At 38.8% G+C, this 19,648-nt stretch overlaps 1 protein-coding gene across 1 annotated transcript; it reads left to right on the forward strand.

Moving 5' to 3' along the window:
- Window positions 1-311: 311 nt before the first annotated feature.
- On the forward strand, window positions 312-1,766 carry RFeSP (Rieske iron-sulfur protein). The gene is made up of 4 exons (XM_071593049.1): window positions 312-621; window positions 708-851; window positions 947-1,124; window positions 1,255-1,766. The coding sequence occupies exons 1-4, from the start codon at window positions 327-329 to the stop codon at window positions 1,541-1,543; spliced, it is 906 nt and encodes a 301-aa protein (XP_071449150.1). The 5' UTR covers window positions 312-326; the 3' UTR covers window positions 1,544-1,766.
- Window positions 1,767-19,648: the final 17,882 nt, after the last annotated feature.

The following is a 19,648-nucleotide window of genomic DNA, read 5'->3' on the forward strand; positions in this document are numbered from 1 at the left end:
TCAGCATCTATTAGTAATGCTATAAAAACATATATTTATAAATAACTAAAATCTCCAACCTGTGCATAAAAAGAAATTCTTGAGGAGCAGCCGGAAACCGTTAGGTATGTGGTATGAAAGTTATAGCAAACATTTTGCACGTATAGATATGCACACTGCTGAGCCAAATTAGTAACTGTTCTTCGTGTATTGGTTCACTAAGTAAAATTTCCTCCGGTGATTTTGCAGATATTTTAATTGGCTGTCTGCATTTCAGTGATATAAATAATGCACTTTTGCAATTACTTGGAACATAAAATTTTCATAATCCCTCTGGTGGAATCGAAATGAACTACGCTTACGTCACAATCCTTTCGTCCACCATTTTTGCGGAGGTGAAGGTGTTCGGTCAAGTATACAAATATACAGTGAAAATGTTAAGTGTAATATCAAAGTCGAGCAATTTGTCGCCTTATTTAAAAGGCACTACACAAGTGGTAGCGTCTCAGCTGAAATCCGCCTTGACCCCGGTAGCCTCAGAAACTGAAAAAATTGTAGTACAAACTGGGCAAGTTTTAACTGCCCATTCATGGAACAAAATTTTGCCGAAATCCTCAGTTTCTATAACATCAGGCCCTACCGGTTCGTAGTTATGCTAATTAATGTATCAAATTTTCTTTCTAAATTGTAACTTCAGTGGTTATATATTTCTAAATGAAAAATTTCAGTTGCAACTCAAGTTCGATATGCTCACTCTGATATCCAAGTTCCTGACTTCTCCAACTATAGAAGGGACTCTGTGAAGGAAACACATGCCGTGGCTAAGGATAGTGCTGCTAGCCGAAATTCTTTTACTTATTTAGTTGTGGGTGGTAAGGCAAATTGTTAATTAATGCTACGCTAGTGCATGCATTCACAAGCTGTTTTAAAATGGCCAACATTTCTTATATCTTTCATTTTTCCACAGCGGGAGCCGTTGGTTCAGCGTATGCAGCGAAAGCTGTTGTGACGCAGTTTGTGAGTTCAATGAGTGCTTCAGCTGATGTTTTGGCTCTGGCCAAAATTGAAATCAAAATGTCTGATATCCCAGAGGGTAAAAGTGTTACCTTCAAGTGGCGTGGCAAGCCACTTTTCATTAGACACAGGTTAGCGTATATGATTTTCGATGTAATTAATTTTTATCATTCTCTTTTAGCCTTAACTCTAGTTACAATTTTGCTGTCACAATCGTGTGCACATTCGGTCGTCAAAGACATGGTTTCTGTTTCTTCTCAGGACCTCTTCAGAGATAGAGACAGAGAGGGCTGTCAATATTTCATCTCTTCGGGACCCACAGCACGACGACGACCGAACGAAGAAACCAGAATGGCTGGTCCTAATTGGTGTGTGCACTCACTTGGGCTGTGTACCCATTGCTAATGCAGGAGACTTTGGAGGGTACTATTGCCCTTGCCATGGCTCACATTATGATGCATCAGGTCGTATACGCAAAGGACCAGCACCTCTCAATTTAGAAATACCGCCTTATGATTTCCCCGAAGAAAATCTATTGATTGTAGGTTAAATCTTAATAAATCCCCCCTCCTGGCATGGGAATAACTCTCCTGTAAGCAGGACTTTAGAGATTCGGTAGGTTTACTGCTTTGCTAATAACGTGTTACTTGGAAAAAGACCGGAAATGTGCCAGTGATAGGGGAATAATTTAATAGTGAAATTGTTGGAACTTTATTTATGAGGTATGTATCTATATTGTAAATAAATCATGCATTGACGATGCATTAATTGGACTTGTGTTCTGTATTGGTGATTTTATGTGCATGTTTTATCCGATTCCCGGAACTTACCCTCAAGGACTGGTATTTAACGTGTAATTTGATACAAGCTATTCATTGCAACGCCTCGGTTTATTTCTTTAATGTTTGTACTTTTTACTTGAAATAAGTTATCTGTGAAGTTTTCAGCGTATTTTTCACGGAGTCCAAAATTTGTCACAGTAATCACAGTATTGATTCTTCGGTTGAACAAAATGAAAGCGCATAACATAGTAAATATGTAAACCCTTTAAAATTTTCCGTTCCGTTGGGTATACCCGATGTTTTATTTTCCCTTTTGACGATTCGAGTTGCTAACTGCTTTAAAACAGTGGTGGCTCTCTATCATTAGCCGATGTAATGCACTGCAGATATGATTAAAAGCCTCACACGGGTGGTGATATAGGGTACGCCCCTCAAAACCTCAAGTATTCGTAAGCACCTAGTTCTTAACGTCATGTTGTGGTTCTTCTGTTGGCATTAAAGCGTATATCGCTCTCAGACATTTTTTTAAACATCATAGGTAGTTTTGGTGTTATAAGCCATGTGCTGGGAATGTTTATTTGATGTATTTTTTATTGGCAATATTTTTCAGGGTAACTTTTTTATTACATGAATCGTTTTTATTTGGACGTTTCTGGTGCTTCCGTTTCGTCATCCCTAATGTGTATTTGCAAATTATTGTGATAACACTTGGTATGGTTGTTGATATGGTCGAATGTTGAGCTATTGAACAGAGGATTCTGGGTTAAAATCCAGTTGCTATCGTAGGACACATTAGAGAACCCTATATATTATATTAGAAACAGTATTATAGCCAGATTTCACGTCTCATGGCTGTGTGGTGAGCAGAAGATCAGGATTAATGGATTTAAGACGACTGTCGTATGCCTAACGATTCAGAAGTTCAATAATTAGTCCAGAAATTTTCTGGGAATTGCGAACAACATAATTAAAGGAATGCTCCCCCCCCCTCCCCTTCAACTTTGAATATGTAAATTTCACATGCTCTAGGACTATTGCTACATGTGTACCCTCCCTTATTAAACCATATTTCAATATTACTTAAGTTGTGCTCTATGAATGTCTGTAGTTTCTGCCTTATTCTAAATGCCTTCTATGAATCTCGTATCTGATGATATTGTTAGCTGGTACTCCCAGCCATTGGAAACCAGCCTGGATGGAATGTATTGGAATCTTAAACTGGATCCTAAATATTCCTGGGTACGAGAAGCAAATCAAATTCAGGCAAATGTTTTCTTGAATTCTTGTAAGAAGTACTCATTCAAGTATTGCGTGGGATTCGAAACTATAATAAGTACTCTTACTGTAAGTGATTAATGATAATGTATTTATTAATATACATAATTTCAACCTTTGACATCAGTAATATGTGGAAATACTCAAAAAGATTCCTGTATCAGGGCCCCTTGAATCCAACCAGCTGGTTTTATTTTCAGAGTGGACGTTAGTGCTAGTTGCCTTTTGCCTGTGATTATTGAACTGGATCCTCTTTGCCTCAGCTGAAATTCATGTTAGACGCCAGGTTTCTCTCCACCCTTCATCCTTTCCTGTCCATCCCCTATGGCGCAAATGACCTTAGCTGTCGGTCGCCTCCCCTAAATACTACTACTACCCCATTTACTTTCTTTGGAGAATTTCTTCAGAGCCTTGTGCATTACATGTATACCAGATTAGGGAAAGTTTTTATTCGAGGGCTTTATTTATTTTCGGGATGGTTTAATATTTTAATGATAATTACATCTTTTAAAATTACTCCCTGATATTTTAACACGAAAGGTAAGTGCCTGGGGCTCCTGTTAAAAGAGCCCCCGCAATTTATTTATCCATGTGTATTATGCAATATTTTTAAATTCGTAAGAAACACTCAAATAGCAGGAGAAGTTTATTTAAAAGTACATCATTACTTCAGTACATGGATTGCAATAAAGTCCAAGTGGGCTATATTAAATTTTGAAGATGCGGTATTGTGATCGCCATGTCAATGCACATTCAGAACAGAAATGCACACATTTTATGCTGTGGACGACGGTCTGTGTTAGGCTTGTGAGTGGGCGTTTTCAAATTTAAATTTACCAAGCGAGCATTCTATCAGTTGAATAGTCGCAAGTATTATCGTAGAAGTAGAAATCAGCCTTAGTGGAGGGGATCGTGTTACTTGGATTCGCTGGACATAGCATAACGAACCCGAAAAACGTAGCATTAAATCACGCCGAAGTAATAAATATGCGTTTTTGTTGCATTGCGACACGAGGGCGTTAGCTAAACCGATGCACGACGCTGGAAAACGTTGCTCAAGTGCTCGCGGGTAGAATTTCGTTCGTCTCGAAGGGGAGCGGAACAGCTCAAGGTCCCCTACTCCGATGCGGTTTGGAGAGGGTGTAGTGCCAGAAAGCGAAGTCGTAGCGGTCCAATATGCGAGAGATGCTCCTGAGTGCCCATCATTTTAAGGTGTAGATCCACAGGGCTGCCACCACTCTCAGAAAGTCGGATTTTTCGCCTTGGATATAGAATACCAAGAAAAGTCGGGGAGTAAAGGAAATATCCCTGGGAACTATTCTTCGCCCTGCTCCTTATCGACAGTATAATTCAAAACATGTTGGGTTTTACAAAGTTGTGTGATTGGTTTTACGAATTTTTTAGTTCAGCTCATTGAAATAATAAAAACTCGAAATTTTACGAAACACTCGCCGATTTATGTACAATCCAGGACTTAACAATTGGAGATTTCATGTAATTGCGAATTTTATGATCATACTTGCACTTTAGAGTGACTGCCTTTATATTCCTCTTTTAAAATATTGCTGAGTTTATATCTTGCTAATTTTCCGCGTGTTAAAAGTTGGAGGGTCATAGCGTATACCTTGAATGGAATTTAATTATGTTTAAAGAATTTGAGGAAAGAACGAGAAGAATTGTGAAATAATTGATAATACACTGAATACAAATTACTGTTGATAGATTTCACTCTGAAGGTTAGGAATTTTTACTTCTTTCCTAAATTACTTAAATATTTGTTGCCAGAATGTTAAAAAAATTTGGGAAAGTCAACACTTGGACTTTTACGAAGTGTGCTGGGAGAGTACATGGTGCGTATCTGCTTTTCCTGTAAGGCAATTGTGCATGGAAGCAGTCTTTTCAACTTCGTACCTAAGGAAATATATGAAAAAAACATTTTCCCCTGGAACATTTGGAAGAGACGAGCATAATCGAAAATAAGTGCTGCTCTGATCCACCTGTATAGTTGTGATGTGGGCAATAACCGGCGTATTACAGTTTGCGCAAAGAAACGAATGCATTTTTCATGCAAGTGGTAATTCTACGATTTCATATAGTTTGTTCCTGGCTGCATTCTTGTATCGAGCGAAGTAGGGTGGACGAAATAATGCCGAGTGCCACCTTCACCTAAATGCTTCGCCACACTGCACACAAAGACGCGGATTGCAGCGCTTCATCATTCATCGGTCCAAGTACAGGTTTGGAATTTAACATTTTAAATGGATGTCAACTTCTGCTATATAATTTAAACATGCAGGTATTGGTAGTTAATCAGCTCCATTGAATCCGTGCTATTCTCCTATGCAGGTTTAGTTTTTCCCCCCTAAAGAGCATATACTATTTATTTTGTTATAATTCTTTTTAAACATTGATTCCACGAGAAAAAAATAATGGCTGTTTATTTTTAGCAGAAGTAATCTCTATTTGCTCTGAGTACACTCTTGGTTAGTTACTCCTCAAGTATAAAGGTGGAAAAAAACAGTAATCAACTCGAAGTTTGGTTTGATAGGTGAAGGTAGAGCTCACCTAGTACGGCGTGTGAAATTCACACATTTTAGTAGGGGAGCCAGTTCCTTTTCCCGTGCCACCTACAGTTCCCCTTGAATATCTGATGCCCGAAATATCACACGGGGTGAAGCCTAGGAGCGCCTCTGAGAATCGAACCCCGGCCCTCCCGTCAGCCCAGCTCTCAACCTTCTGGACCACCAGGTCGCCCAAAGATGGAAAATTAAGAATATTTCGGGTATATCTTTCCCATTTGTAGATATCTTGCCTATATCGGCGATTTAATGCTACATGAGGATGCAGTATATTATAATGGCACAAAGGCAATATTTAAATGTGGTAATTATCTAGAAGCGATAAGAAGTTAATTATAATTGTTGCAACAGTCATGTTTTCTCTCGTGCATTACGAGAAACCATCTAAAGCAGTTCTTGAAAGAAAACAAAAAATATTTACCGCGAGGGGGGGTCGGCACAAATGCGTGTTAATTGGTTGTTAGAATGAAGTGACTACCATTATGACCAGCCGTTCTTCTTATAGATGCCTATTGGACCGTTCCAATAAGTTGGCGCTGAACACTTCTGACATTTGGACGAGTATTGCGGATTTCTAAAGCGAAAAATTTATGTGCTGCCCACATAAACGGCGCAGTCGGTCTTATACAGGAAGCATCTTCTAAGGAGTAACGTGGAGTATTCATATTTAAATTGTGATCTTAAAATCCTGATCCTTAAATAACCGTCTCATTAGGAGGATTATCCTCGAGTGGGGGATGGGCAGTGTAAGGAAGAGGAGTAAGACAGGGTTACCTGTCACCTGTGTTACCATTTCCACCTGTATTGTACAACGCATACTAGTATGTGGACGAAATGGTTGAAGAGACATGGGAATAACTGGAGATAGGACAAAAGTCGGCGGGGAATTCATAAAATCAGTTGGGTGTGCTGATGATCAAACTTTAGTTTGTCAATCAACTAAGGGGTTGCAAACTCTCCCGAGTTCTTTGGAAAGTAATTGCGATATGTATGGAATGAGAATAAATGTGAATAAAACAAAGGTTATGCGGTTTTCTTGAAAGAAAAAGGCTAAGTTAAACGTTAAAATAGGAGGGCAGAAACCAGATTAGGTGGAACAGTTTACGTACCCCGGTGTTTGGGACTAAATGGTCAAAGAAGTAGGTAGGTAAATGAGGAGAGGAATTGCTTTAGGCAAAGATGTTTTCACAAGGAAGAGGGAGTTGATAGCAGAAACTTTGAGTAGTAGTAGTTTTGAGGGGAGGCGACCGACAGCTAAGGTCATTTGCGCCATAGGAGATGGACAGGAAAGGATGAAGGGTGGAGAGAAACCCGGCGTCGGCATTAGCCTACTCTTTACGAAAGGCGCCAAGGGGTCCGCAGTTTAACGTCCCATCCGACGGACGGCGTACTCACTCAAAGTGCCCTCCACAAAAGAAACTTTGAGTAAATATGCAAAGAAAAGGCAAAATTTTGATATGGGGACTAGTTTTATTCGGAAATCTGGTCATTTAAGCAGGATGACAGATGTAGATTGAAGGCTTTTGAAATTTGGGTGTGGAGAAGGTGAAGTGGACAGAAAGGAAAACCTTAGGGGAGATGCTAGGCATTGTGGGGGGGAGCAGAAGGTATTGTTGGGGGAAATTCAAAGGAGGCAGTAATGGTGGATGTAGAGCCTTTTGATTGGCGATGAGACGTTGAAGACTGTGATAGAGGGGAGAATGTTGGGCAAGCGAGGAGAGGGCAGGAATAGGATGGGGATGTCGGATGGAATGAATTGAGGACGGAAGTATAAGAACCCATTTATAGAGTTGAAGAGGGGCCTAGTGTAAGATGTGAGGTTGTGTTTTGTCAGGATAGACAAGGGAATTGTCGCTGTACCGTTGGTGGCATGTGTCCACTCAAAACCTACCTGAACCGGTAGATTTCCGAGTAAGCAAACACATATACATACACACATATTCTATCTCCTCTGACTATTATAAAATTTTTAAGGACTAATTATGGCGTTTGATAAAGAATGCTTACCTATCTCGGTCAAGACGAATGATTTTTGCATTGAAATGCATATTAGCGGATGACTCTGTTAAAAGTTACTGATAAGGCATCTCCCGCAGTTTCTTAGGCATTTGCTGTTAAAATACTCTTTGTTTGAAAGTAATAAGATATTAAATGTCTTCAACTATTCCTTCTTCGAACGGAGATGGAGGCACCAAATTAACTTATGGTAATCACAGGGCTGCATTTAATATCTACCTTATGGGTAATAAACATAGAAAAAGTATATAAATTTATTAATATTCAAAAAGTTAAAAGGTATACCCAATTTATCAATTAAGAGTATCAAATGAGAGCCACGCCCCAATGAGCACTCGTCATTACGCTTGCGAATATTATACACGAATATTATCTCTTTCATAGTAACTTGACTAAGCAATTACGTCAACAAATTGTAATCACTTTCTGTGTTGCTATTTACGAAAATATAGTTGATTATTTTTCTTAGTAAGTCCCGAACCAAATATTTTTCAGATAATGGCTCTTCAAAAAATGATAAAAGTCACCAAAAAAATGTTAAATGTAAGCGCCGAATTTTTGTGGTTGTCTATGAATTGAAGATTGGTTCAAAAAACCCTCCTGAGTGTTGACTAAATCAAAGCGACTGACTTTCGAAATCTCCTGCCAAAATGGAATTTTTTTACGACCATCGATATTTCATTCTTTATGTAACCCAGAGTATTTTGTTTGAGGTAGGAATGCATATCATGTTTGTTTCGTTTCCTGCTTCACTCCGGGAATATGCCGAAATTCTATTTCTTGCGATCCTTACTCTTTCTTCTTTGGCCAACTTGGGAGTAATGCGCGGTCCCCTATGTATCAGGGCCTCTACCAACCACTGATCATTTACGTACAATATAAGAGTGACAAATGGACACAATCGTATCTCAAAGCCTCTGGCTGAATATGAACGATAAATATGTCACAATAGACAGAATTGCAATCAATTCATATCAGGCTTATTCTTCAGGGAAGCGTTGTTTCTATATCTATGAAAACATAGATAGAGTACGAGTAGTAATGGGGTAACTGAGCCACCGCTAACGATTACTTTGTAGGAATTTTATCCTTATAATCGTTACTTCCTTATTTCGATCTTGCAAGATTAATGTTAAATTAGTTTTGATACATATCCTTCCTGCTCTTACAGGTCGAGCACTATCGATATGGAAGCTGGAAGTTTAAAAAACCACTATTCCCAAAACCTTAACCGGTAACCTACAGTTATTGTTGAATATTTACAAGTTACTTAATGCATCAGTTATCAAAATGTCAAATAATACTAAAAAAATGCATAAACCTCTTTCAAAAGAGCAACTTTATGGACAAAAACAGTGGAATAAAATCATCTTGCATTGAATTCATTACTAAGGCCATCTTATACCTTGTTAACAAAATTCACTGTGATCTACTAGTAACTGTTACTAATTACTTTCAAAAAATTAACTGATTTTTAAAATGATTACTGTATGTTATTGAGCCCAGTTACTTTTTTTCGATGCTCTTTCCACCCTCTGATGTAAGTTTAATACTGCTAAGGAAGAAAGAGGTTAGGGAAATACCCTAAGCGAGGCTTATCTTCATAATCATCAACCCGGGATATTGCTGTCAGTGGCCGCTGCTTTAAATTGGCTAATGGATGCATGGAGAAGCAATTTATAGAAACTGTTGGTGGAAATCAATAGGAGAAATGGATGAATGCATTTTTTAATTGAGATATTTGCTACATAAATGGGATATTAACTGGTGCTTTAAATTAGACAAGTAAGACAATTCTCGGTTTCTCGTAACACCCCCTCCCCCTTTGTAAGTATTCGTAAGATGTAAGCCCCTTCCTCCATATTACGTAATTACGACGGTATCGTTGATGTATCAAAAAAGCACTTTTTCTAAAATATAATTTAGTTTGACGAAAGAGTTTTTCCTACCGAGTATCCAGCGGTCACTTCAGTTACTTGGCTGTACTGAAAAAACAATATTTATATATTATACTATATTTATATTGTATAGTATCCTGCGACCCACCGCTAAGGCGTGTGATAGGGGGTGATTACGCGGCAGTCTACTTTGACCCATAATACTTCCTCACCTAGCGCGGCCGGACAGCGTTATTCCGATCCGGTATTGTTCTTGAGAAAAACAACGTCTCAAATCGATCTGTTCGATACTTAATGCCTTTAATTTTATTAAAATAATCTCTCCTACCGTAGTACGATGGGGCTAATAATAGTTTCAACACCATCGTTTAAGAGACCTGCTTTCGATTCACGCAAGAGATTTGATCTCTAATTAAACCTTCACCCCGTGAGTGATTCCTGATCTTGCTCATTTATTAATTTTGATGTGCTACTTAGTTTATCATGACAAATCTAGCTCCTTTGCGCTGCCCGAGATCTTATTCGGCAATTACTGGCAACATATTCTAGATGAGGCCTAAGCAGCGAAAGATAACACTTCTCTTTACACTTTTCATCACATTTCCCAAATACTCTTCCAGCAGTACTTCTACACTACCAACTCTTTTTGAATTTTAGTGGCACGAGGTTACATAAATTGAACTTAAACTTTGGTTTTGAAACTCTTTTGACATGTTGAGAACAACTCAAATAATTCTTAAGCAACAGCTTCTTTAATAAGCGTTTCCACTGTCTTCTTCGGTGATCACGGAAAAAATCTACATAATCGTGAGCTGAAATAATTCTGTGAAAAAATGTACGCAAGAGCTGAATACACCCTCTCCCCGTAAGAAAACAATGAAGTGGCATCCACACCTCTTAAAATCCTTACGTCATTTAAGGAGAGCCTCAATGAGGGGGAGTTTGAGCGTTCACCACCTGATCAAATATTTTTGTCTGGGATTTTATAATTATATTATAACCAGTGGAAGATTAAAAAAATGTAAATATTTGAAAAATTGTCTACTGCTTTGTAATTTATAGGTCTCATCATTTGAATTCATAGAATTTTGGCTGAATTGTGCGAACATGCGGTTTTTCAACCCACATAATGTTATTAGTCTAAAGATATTCTTTCCACCCTTGACTCTCCATCTCTACTGCAATTTTGACCACAATGAGTCAGTTTTCGAAATATTGTTGAATTAAAGCCGCTGATGGACGTAATATCAAGGGGTTGGTATTGATTTTGTGACAGATAGGGATGTGGGTGGATTGGGAGGGGGGAGAGATGGGTCATAAATAATTAAAAATGTGTGCCCCAATAATTTAATCGCATTTGATGTTTATCAGTAGCACAATAACCATCCCTTAATTCGTATTTTGGGCGTACATGAATCTTGTGGAGACAGGAAAGGGGAGGGAGGGATAACTCTCCTTCTACTATAGCAACCACGCTTGTCGTGATTCCGTCACCACTCTTGACGAGCAACTGACGGATCGACGTTGAAATGAAACTGGTAACATAGATTGTATAATTTTCTCATTAGTTAAAGCGCGCTACATCAAAAATTAATGCTGATAGAATTTATGACCCTTCTTAAAATGAGTTGCGAAAGCGTTTCAGCTACATGTCTGCCACTCCCCTTAATGGTAGTCCTTAGTGGACCGCACATTCTTGGCCAAAGTAAATGGCAGGACGGAATCGAAATTTATAATATTTTAACAAAGGCGATGCTCGAGAGTCTATGTATCTCCAAGCGGCGCAGAAGTGTTTTCCGCCGAACATTAATTTTGTAATTGAATCGATGGTACTCATCCTGTGTGCCAGGCATGAGACTCAATAGCTCTCAATGCACACGTTTTTAACATATAAAATTCGCATGCTCTTAAAGATGTTTTCCTCAAAGATTTCCGGGTATTCCTTGCCTCTCTAATGTGTCTCACAATGAGCTGCGTCGGCATATACGGAATACTCTTACGAAAACAATCAGTAGCCAGGAAAAACTATTCGGTAGTCCCAGCAGAAAGTAATCGTTTGCACTTCTTATGCTCCGAACCGCATGAGTCAACGCTATTCGACGCAGAAACAGCGGCCGCCGCTGCAAAAGACAGTCGCTAGCAATTTACAGCTTTCTGTGAGCGATTTGGAGTGAAATAAACTGATATGCAGGATTCACAGTGTTTGTTGACGAAAGGATATATTAACGATCCAGTGGAATCTCGGACTATATGCATGATGCTAATATGACCACTGCAGGTTCTGCAACATCCACCTCCTTTCAGAATGTAAAAATACCGCGCTTATAACACAACGCAACATTCAGGGCCGAAACTTTTGAAAAAGCCTGTAATATCAGAATCACAATCGGTAACTATCAATTTTTCTCAAAAACGTCCCTCTGAAATACGGAACTTTTGGGACGTGGGCGGAAAGCATTTGACGCTCCATAGCTTGAATGTGCTGTAATTTAAACCATGAGAGATGAAAAAATATTTTAGAAAAAAATATATTCTAGGTAACTCGTTTTGGGCTTGGTGATGTCTAAGGTTTAACTACCATGTACCTCTAGACCCGGTTCAACTTAAATTACTTTTCTCCCAGCTTCTAAGGCTAATAATTCCATTAAAATTATTATAACTCTATCTTTTTTTTAAATATTGCGTTTGTTATACCTTTATCCTTATATGTTTGATAAAAATATCGTTACCCATTCTTTTTTTCTGTCTTCTGTAAACTTGAAAAACCACTCATCTCCGAAATAGCTCAAAATTCATTGCGATTACACCTCTGGCAGGTTTTACTGTGAAATGAAATTCGGTATTTCAACAAAGAGAGACGGAAAATATGCTAACCAAAAAATCACATAAGTTTGGGTGAAGTGGAAGGTCCTCAGAGATGTCACACGGAATATAACCTGAACCCTCTGACCAGTAGCCAAGCGCCCTATCCACTGGATTACCAACTTTAGAGTAAGTATAATTTTTGTATTTTATTCCCCTTCGTTTCACTGATATATTCTTTGCATTCCTTGTTAGAATTTTACGTTACTTTTTGAAAGTATTCTTTTAGCCATCTTTGCAAATTTCTTTCCCTTAGGCGCAAAACCCGAAGAACGACAAGAATGACAAGTGACCTGTCAACTTGCTATTTGTTATTCCTCATCGTTTTTATGTTAACTAACAGCTTTTGCGATACTTTATCACGCATAAAACTTTGATTGATTTGAAGAAAATATCAATTTAGATCTAGAATATATGGATCCATCACACTTTTTCTAATATGTATACATGTATACGATAGTTTTTGACTTAATAGCATTATTTTTGGGAAAAGTGGCACGGACGTGTGAAACAAGACCTGAGAAGAAGTTTGGTTCGACACTTACTAAGTCTCGTCTTTCCTAACTAACGTTAAGCCATGGCGACACGACTCAAAGATTGGAGTCCAATTCGAGTCGAATTCTCTTCAATCGCCGACATCAACACCTGTGATTACTTCCATATCCAAAACCTAATCGGCGACGCCCACGAAGAGGTAATATCAGTAATTGATTCGAAGTACGCAGGAAAGTGGTGATTTCTAGTTGGTCCGCCTTAAGACCTTAAGGCGAGATTCTTAGGTGCATCAATCATGTCTAAAAAGAAGTGAAGAAGAGAATGGACTATAAAAGTAAGAAATGCACGAATACTACCTGAAAAAACTCTTTGGTGATCTGGGCACTCGTAATTTCAATCGTCAGCCTCAGAAGATCCTGATTGTGTTGATTCTGTTCGAGTATGAGTAGAGGACTTGTTTGGAATTGTTTTAATAATACGCTATGTTTGCATTTGGTGCACTATTGGTGTCTGAAATGTCCTAATCGACATCTTCATTGCACTTGTATGCCCATAAATGAATGCAATTTCGTTGCAACAAAATTAATCGCCGAAACTTTCATTTAATAACTCTTCAGCTGTTAAGTTCGGACGATCCCGATATTTTACAATGTATTCTTTGGGCAGTAGGCTCCCAGAGGAATTTATGAAAGGTTTATCCGAAATATGGGAGTCAATATGATTATGAAACTGTATAACAGGCTTGTGAGACTATTTGAACCTTGAACCAGAGGTCCAGAGAAGTTATGCTGATGAATGACGTTAAGTAAGAGTAGTTGTGCGGTCGTTCAGGTGTAATAATAACTCGCGGACAAGAAACACAGTTGTTGCCACTTCCCTTGCTATGCCTCATTCTTCTGGAATTTCGATGAAGCACACATGGCTTTTCCTTAGATTTCGCAAGACCACCAGAGTTAAAGTTTCTACGCCCAACGCAACGATACTCGAACTAGAGAATTTCGGATTAATAGATGGCCCAATGCACTACGCTGCTATGATCGACAGGTTAAATAGCAAACCGCTCTCATGCTCTCTGTAATTCCAAGTAAGCTTTTCGAAATTTTATACTGCCCAGTTAAAATTTCTAAATTATGAAAATATGCTTATGTTTTGAAATGGCTGGGTGCAAATTCTATTTGTGTCCATGCTAATCATAGTCGTATGGAGTGTTTCAGACTTTTCGTCGAAACTATTGAGAAAGTGATCGAGAGTTCAAGGAAGTGAAAGCAAGTGGAATGCACTTACCGTCCGCCTTCGAGGGGATTCTGTCCGTAAAATTGGCGGCATATGCATGGACGTTCCAAAAGCCATTGAGCTGGATGAAGGTTAAGGTTTATGTGTTCCAATTTGACAACGCGTAATATTATACGCGAATAGAAATCAGTATCGAAAGCTTTCTTTGGCGAAGATATATTCTAGTGATATTTCGTGGAGATGCATTCAGGGTGTTTACATTATTTTTCGTTGACGGTAGGTAATAAAAAGTACGAAGAATCCTCTTCCATTAAAACCTCAGTCATGTACGTATGTAATAATACTAGTACACTGTTTTCAGCAAGTCGTCATATGATTAACAGTACAATAATCTTGTATGCTGTACTAGTATATATTTGAGAAAATTATTTCTTTCGTGATAATAGGTAGTTACGCTCAATAATCTTCTGCAAGTCGCCAATCCAATAGTATATGTGCATTAAACTTAATTAAAAGGATGCGTACGTGTTAGTGATTACAAGGTCTAAATATTATGAAATGTAACTCCAATGATCAACTTTTTGGTCGGATAAAAAAATGTATTTGTCATAAGAAATGAAGTATTCTATTTGCTATGGTAACATCTGAATCTAGAAGAAAGAGCCACTAAAAGCAAGCTATCATCCTTTCTTCCGTTTAGTTATTTGACTAGAAAATGTGAAAATAAAGATTTTTCAATAGTATGTTTGAGCATCACTCAAACTCATCACTTCTTCTTTGAGGAATATGGAGTTATTTTTTAAAATGGTATCACTATTTGCAATTTAGAAATTAACATAAAATTACGTTGAGTTATGCCATTATATGCGATGACTGGGTAGTCGGTTAAGTGGAAATTATAACAACTACTAATATCTGAATTGAGATTATATATTCTAAAATATGGGATTGTCTTTCAAAACTGATATCTGAACAGAATGCATTATGTACTATTTAAACATATTTTTATCAGTTTATTAAGGACCATACATTAGTTGAAAATTTCATTTAACAGTGCCGTATGAGCCATTCGGTCATCATGCGTCAATTAAAACCAATTGTGGGCGCGAACGTGAGTTTCCTTGAACCTGCTCTCTTTGAATGGCTACTTAATACTAGTTAAGTCAAAGTTTATGTTGCGTCCATACAGCTAAGTGGAACGTTTCGGGAGCGAAGATGATTCATTAAAGAAAGCGTGATTTTGACGAGAAAAAAAAGCAACCTGCACCGCAGGCTGCAAGGAAAAAGTTGCACCCTGCCCGAAAAACTATTCCTAGACCAAGAATGAGGTCACGCTAAAACGACTAACTGTAGTCGTAGTGAAACTCATCGCGTCAAGAATGAACACTCGGTCATTCAGTTTCTCGAGTGATCGCATATGAAACTCGCTTTCCTCATAACTCTAAATACTTGACTAAAACTTTGGGCAGCCCCTGGCCTAAGAAGCACTCGGCACTACATATTAACTCTTGGTAGTTGAGAGGAAAAACCTAGGCGCTGCTCTAATGAATAGCTCACAAAGAAAATTCCTGCTCTTCTCTCCTTGTGAAAATATGCACTTATGAAAGCCCAATCGATGGAAGCAGATACTAATCGGATTTTGGTTACTAAAATAGGCACATTCTTCCGATTAACATGCGTTCGGTGTTTTTTGCCTCCTTATGTAGGTGCGGAGGCAACGGGACCGAGCCGAAACCTTTTCAGTTCGACCAGTCATTGGTGCCGCCCTACCAGCCTTCGATGCCCTTATTTTTTTAGTTTTTCGCTGCCACGGAACATACAGCCTGTAGGCACGAGTTCACTGTCCAGTTCGCCCGCTTGAACGATCTAAATGCAGCCACATATGAGTGCGTTGCAGTTAAGTTTGAAAAATTAAACTTACTATTTTTTGCTTCATGAAAAAAATGCTATTTCTTAAGATTAAAGAAACGATTATTTAACCTTTGCATCAAATCATGAACAGGTTTCAAATCTTGTATACCTTGAATTTTTTGACTGGTGTAGTACATTTTGGGGGAGAATGCGATTGCTTTCGCAAATACAAGCCATAATCAGGAACCGTTGTGGCACGCTCTCGGCTCTGAACGTAGGGGTAAAGGTGTGTGTTATCAACCTGCAAGAACTGCGGAGTGACTTTGCATTCGTCAGAAACGTTGCCATAACCGACCAGTCAACTAAAAATAACAGTTATAAGAAGAAAGTTCAATTCATCTGATTACAAAAATGTCACACAAAACTTATTTCAGCTAGTTCACCCGTAAAATATTAAAATTTTCCCTCTTTAAGTTCTCTCTCCCTTCTTAAATTCTTGTTACCATTGAAACCATGAGACCTGCAATCATTTTTGCTACATTTTTCGGTTGCAACGCGGCTGGTTAATTCGAACGTGACCCGAATTTCTCCCCACGGACCAAACACAACCAATCGTGTCAACCCATGGTCTAATGCCTGTTTCTTAAAGATGCAACTCCTTTCCGTTCACCAATCATCGGATGAAAGCAGTTGGCCCAACTTTTACCGCACATAATTTTCACAGTATTTAAATTTACCTTTTTATGTTTATATAACTTCACGAGTGTTTTAATGGTAAGTATATTATGCCACCTCGTGGAACTCCAAGATGTGAAACGAAAGAAAGTGTTGCTGTTTCAAAACATATTTTATTTCCTGTGATGTATGTGGAATAGCAAAAGTTTGCTTGTTGCACGACTTGTTACTAGTGTTCTTGGAGTGCTGGTAAATTGACACGCAATATAGAAAAATGGGTATTGGGGATCCCAAGAGATCCTATCTAAAGATAATGGCTCTTCCAAATAATTTTCCTCCATTGAAATGGTCTTTTATTTAAAATTTTGTTTAGGATTGAGGGTATTCCTAAACAATTATTTCAGTCGTTCTCTGAGTTGTTAACTATAGCGAAATTTAGTCCAACTAATGCAAATAAATCCGCCCACTTGTTTTTAAAGTTCAATCAATTTTGCAACTCTATTTATAAAAGGATATTAAATTTGTTTTATGAGGATTCCCTGTGATCCATGTAATTTCTTATTTATAAATTACAGATTCAGATGTGATGTGGTGGGGCGGTTCCATGATAATAATGGAGAGGAAGACTTCTACATTTTTGTGGAAAATTGTAGCAGTCTTCATCACTGTGTTATTAATTTCTTATTGTTTCAACATGGTGCACAAGTTTTACTTTTTCGTCTGGAGGAAAAATAGAGAGAAAATGGAGAGTTTTACCCTTCATAGTGAAGAATCTCTTGTCTTTTTAAAGAAAGCTTCCTTCGCTAAGAATCTGGGTTCGAATCGAGAAGGTAGCCTGAGCCCCGATTTGGCTACGAATGAGGAGCGTAGCACCCTAGCTGCTCAATCGAGCCATTTCGCGCGGGAACCCTTTGTGGGTCTCTTCATTAGTGGGGCAAACGTCAATTCCAAATTCATATCCATCCTTTCTCCACCTCCTATTAAATACATAAATATTATCTACTTCGAGTCACCCAATGAGCGATTATCGTGCAAATGACCGTTGGAGTACGTCACTTTTCCAATCATACGCATGTTGGGTGGGGACATGACACACCCCCTCAAATTATCCTTCCTTAATGTTCCGGAATGATGAAATGCACACTGGGTCGGGCGTGCTGTATGCATGGTTCCAGCTGTGATAGAGTTTTTTCTCTTGACGTTTTGCCCGTTTTGTGTTATCCCTTCCGGATAACGAAAAAAGGTATACATTTGGAACACGCGCATTTTTCTGCCCATTAACTCTCTTTCCTTCCCCTCAGACCTTCCAGAAGGTATCCTTAATACGCTGTTTTCGCAAATAAAGAATGCATGTCACGTACAGACTCCATTACCCTAAGGACGTGTAAAGAATGCCTAGGGCTCACCAGAGACGAATTCTACTAGAAAACCAATAATTGAATAGATATATTTTGGGCTGGGACAAGCCCCTCATAGCATTAGCGATGTACAAGACAGCCAGGAATAGAAAAAACACATGCGTAGATGGGCTTAATACGGGAAAAGCAATTGTTATCGACCGGAGAACATAAAAGGTTACAAAAGATGGAAACATATGTTTACAAATGCCGAGACAATTCGTGGCAAGGGCGAAGCAGTTGAAGAGATAATATTCCTAGCACGAGTAACGTTTCGGCACAATAGTGCGTTGGCATTAATAACTTTAAACAGTGGACATGTCCAACCAAATTCGAAATGACAGGAAAAATACATCAAGTACAAAATGATAGAATATATAAAGTATATCAAAGATAACAAACCGCTGAATGCGAGCAAAAGTGCCTTCATTCTACAGGTTTTCTCGGTGGCCTGATGCGATTAGCAGTACAATATTTCGCGTTAACGACCCGAAAAAGAAAAAAAAATGTGACGTGAACTGATTTCTCTCTAATTACGAGTAAAACGGATCGCAGAAGACACTCTCGGTCTAAACACATTTGGAATGATTCCTAGGCAAATGTCAAAGGCCCAGTAACATTGCCCGCAGTCACGCGCCAGTGCAATTAACGCCTGAAAATTTGTCACGACAACCTCCTTTGATCTGACCAAGATCGAAGCCACATAAGGGGTCTAGGGACCTCCCAAATGGCGTTGTATCATTTTCAGTCCTACTTCTAAGCCCGGTAAGCATGAGTTGACAATTCGGAGTTGGGATTCCGAAAAAGCCAAATACACTTTTGTAGAGAATTTCCATGCGGTTTATTCGAGTCTCGCATCACAATTAACGAGTACGGAAAAACGACCCGAAACTCCTCGGGCGGATATAAAAGCCCAACCTCTCTCCTATCGGACTGCCCACACTATTCGAAGGCGAAATGATTTTGTCGGGAGGGAAAAATCTCAGGGTTTCGTGACCTGATCAACTATGAAATCGCTTCGCCGTTCGCTTACGATCGATTTTTTGACATAAATTAGTGATGCATATTCAGCGAGGCCCCGAGGGCGCATGTAGAATTATGGTGACCGCTGGAATTCTATGGAGAGACCCGATGAACTCGGGAGGGTCAATATGACCTTTCACTACGGCGGTACGTTGAATAAATAGGTGAAAACGCCCGATGGGAAGCGAAAACCTTCACACAAGGCCAAGATTAAAATAAGGGGACAGGTTTTCCGGCTCGCTTCTCTCCGCGAGTTTACCTTTTTTTAGCGCAATTGCAATTTAATGGGAGATTTGAAAAGGAATGCATACTGGCAAGTAGTGAAGCAGTCAACTAATAAACACAACACTCTTCCCATTGATAATTTATCGGAACGTCACGAGCGGCTTCGTTCGGATGCGCTATCTTAAGGTTAAAAATAACACACGCACCGAAATGGTAAACAGGAATTCCGATGACTGAGGCTCATCTACATTCTATTATTTGGACTCTTATCTATCTTTTTTTATATTGCAAAAATTGAGGGGAAAAGGGATCAGTCCAAAACAACACACGGCACTGTTCTAATT

Source organism: Hetaerina americana, unplaced genomic scaffold, assembly GCF_022747635.1.
Source record: "Hetaerina americana unplaced genomic scaffold, ioHetAmer1.1.p SCAF_5, whole genome shotgun sequence".
NCBI lineage: Eukaryota > Metazoa > Arthropoda > Insecta > Odonata > Calopterygidae > Hetaerina > Hetaerina americana.

Excerpts from the sequence above, each read along its gene's own strand:
- RFeSP (XM_071593049.1), top strand. The coding sequence starts at position 327 with ATGAACTACGCTTACGTCACAATCCTTTCGTCCACCATTTTTGCGGAG. Across the intron at positions 622-707 it reads TATAACATCAGGCCCTACCG|TTGCAACTCAAGTTCGATAT; the intron begins GTTCGTAGTTAT and ends GAAAAATTTCAG. Across the intron at positions 852-946 it reads TACTTATTTAGTTGTGGGTG|CGGGAGCCGTTGGTTCAGCG; the intron begins GTAAGGCAAATT and ends ATTTTTCCACAG.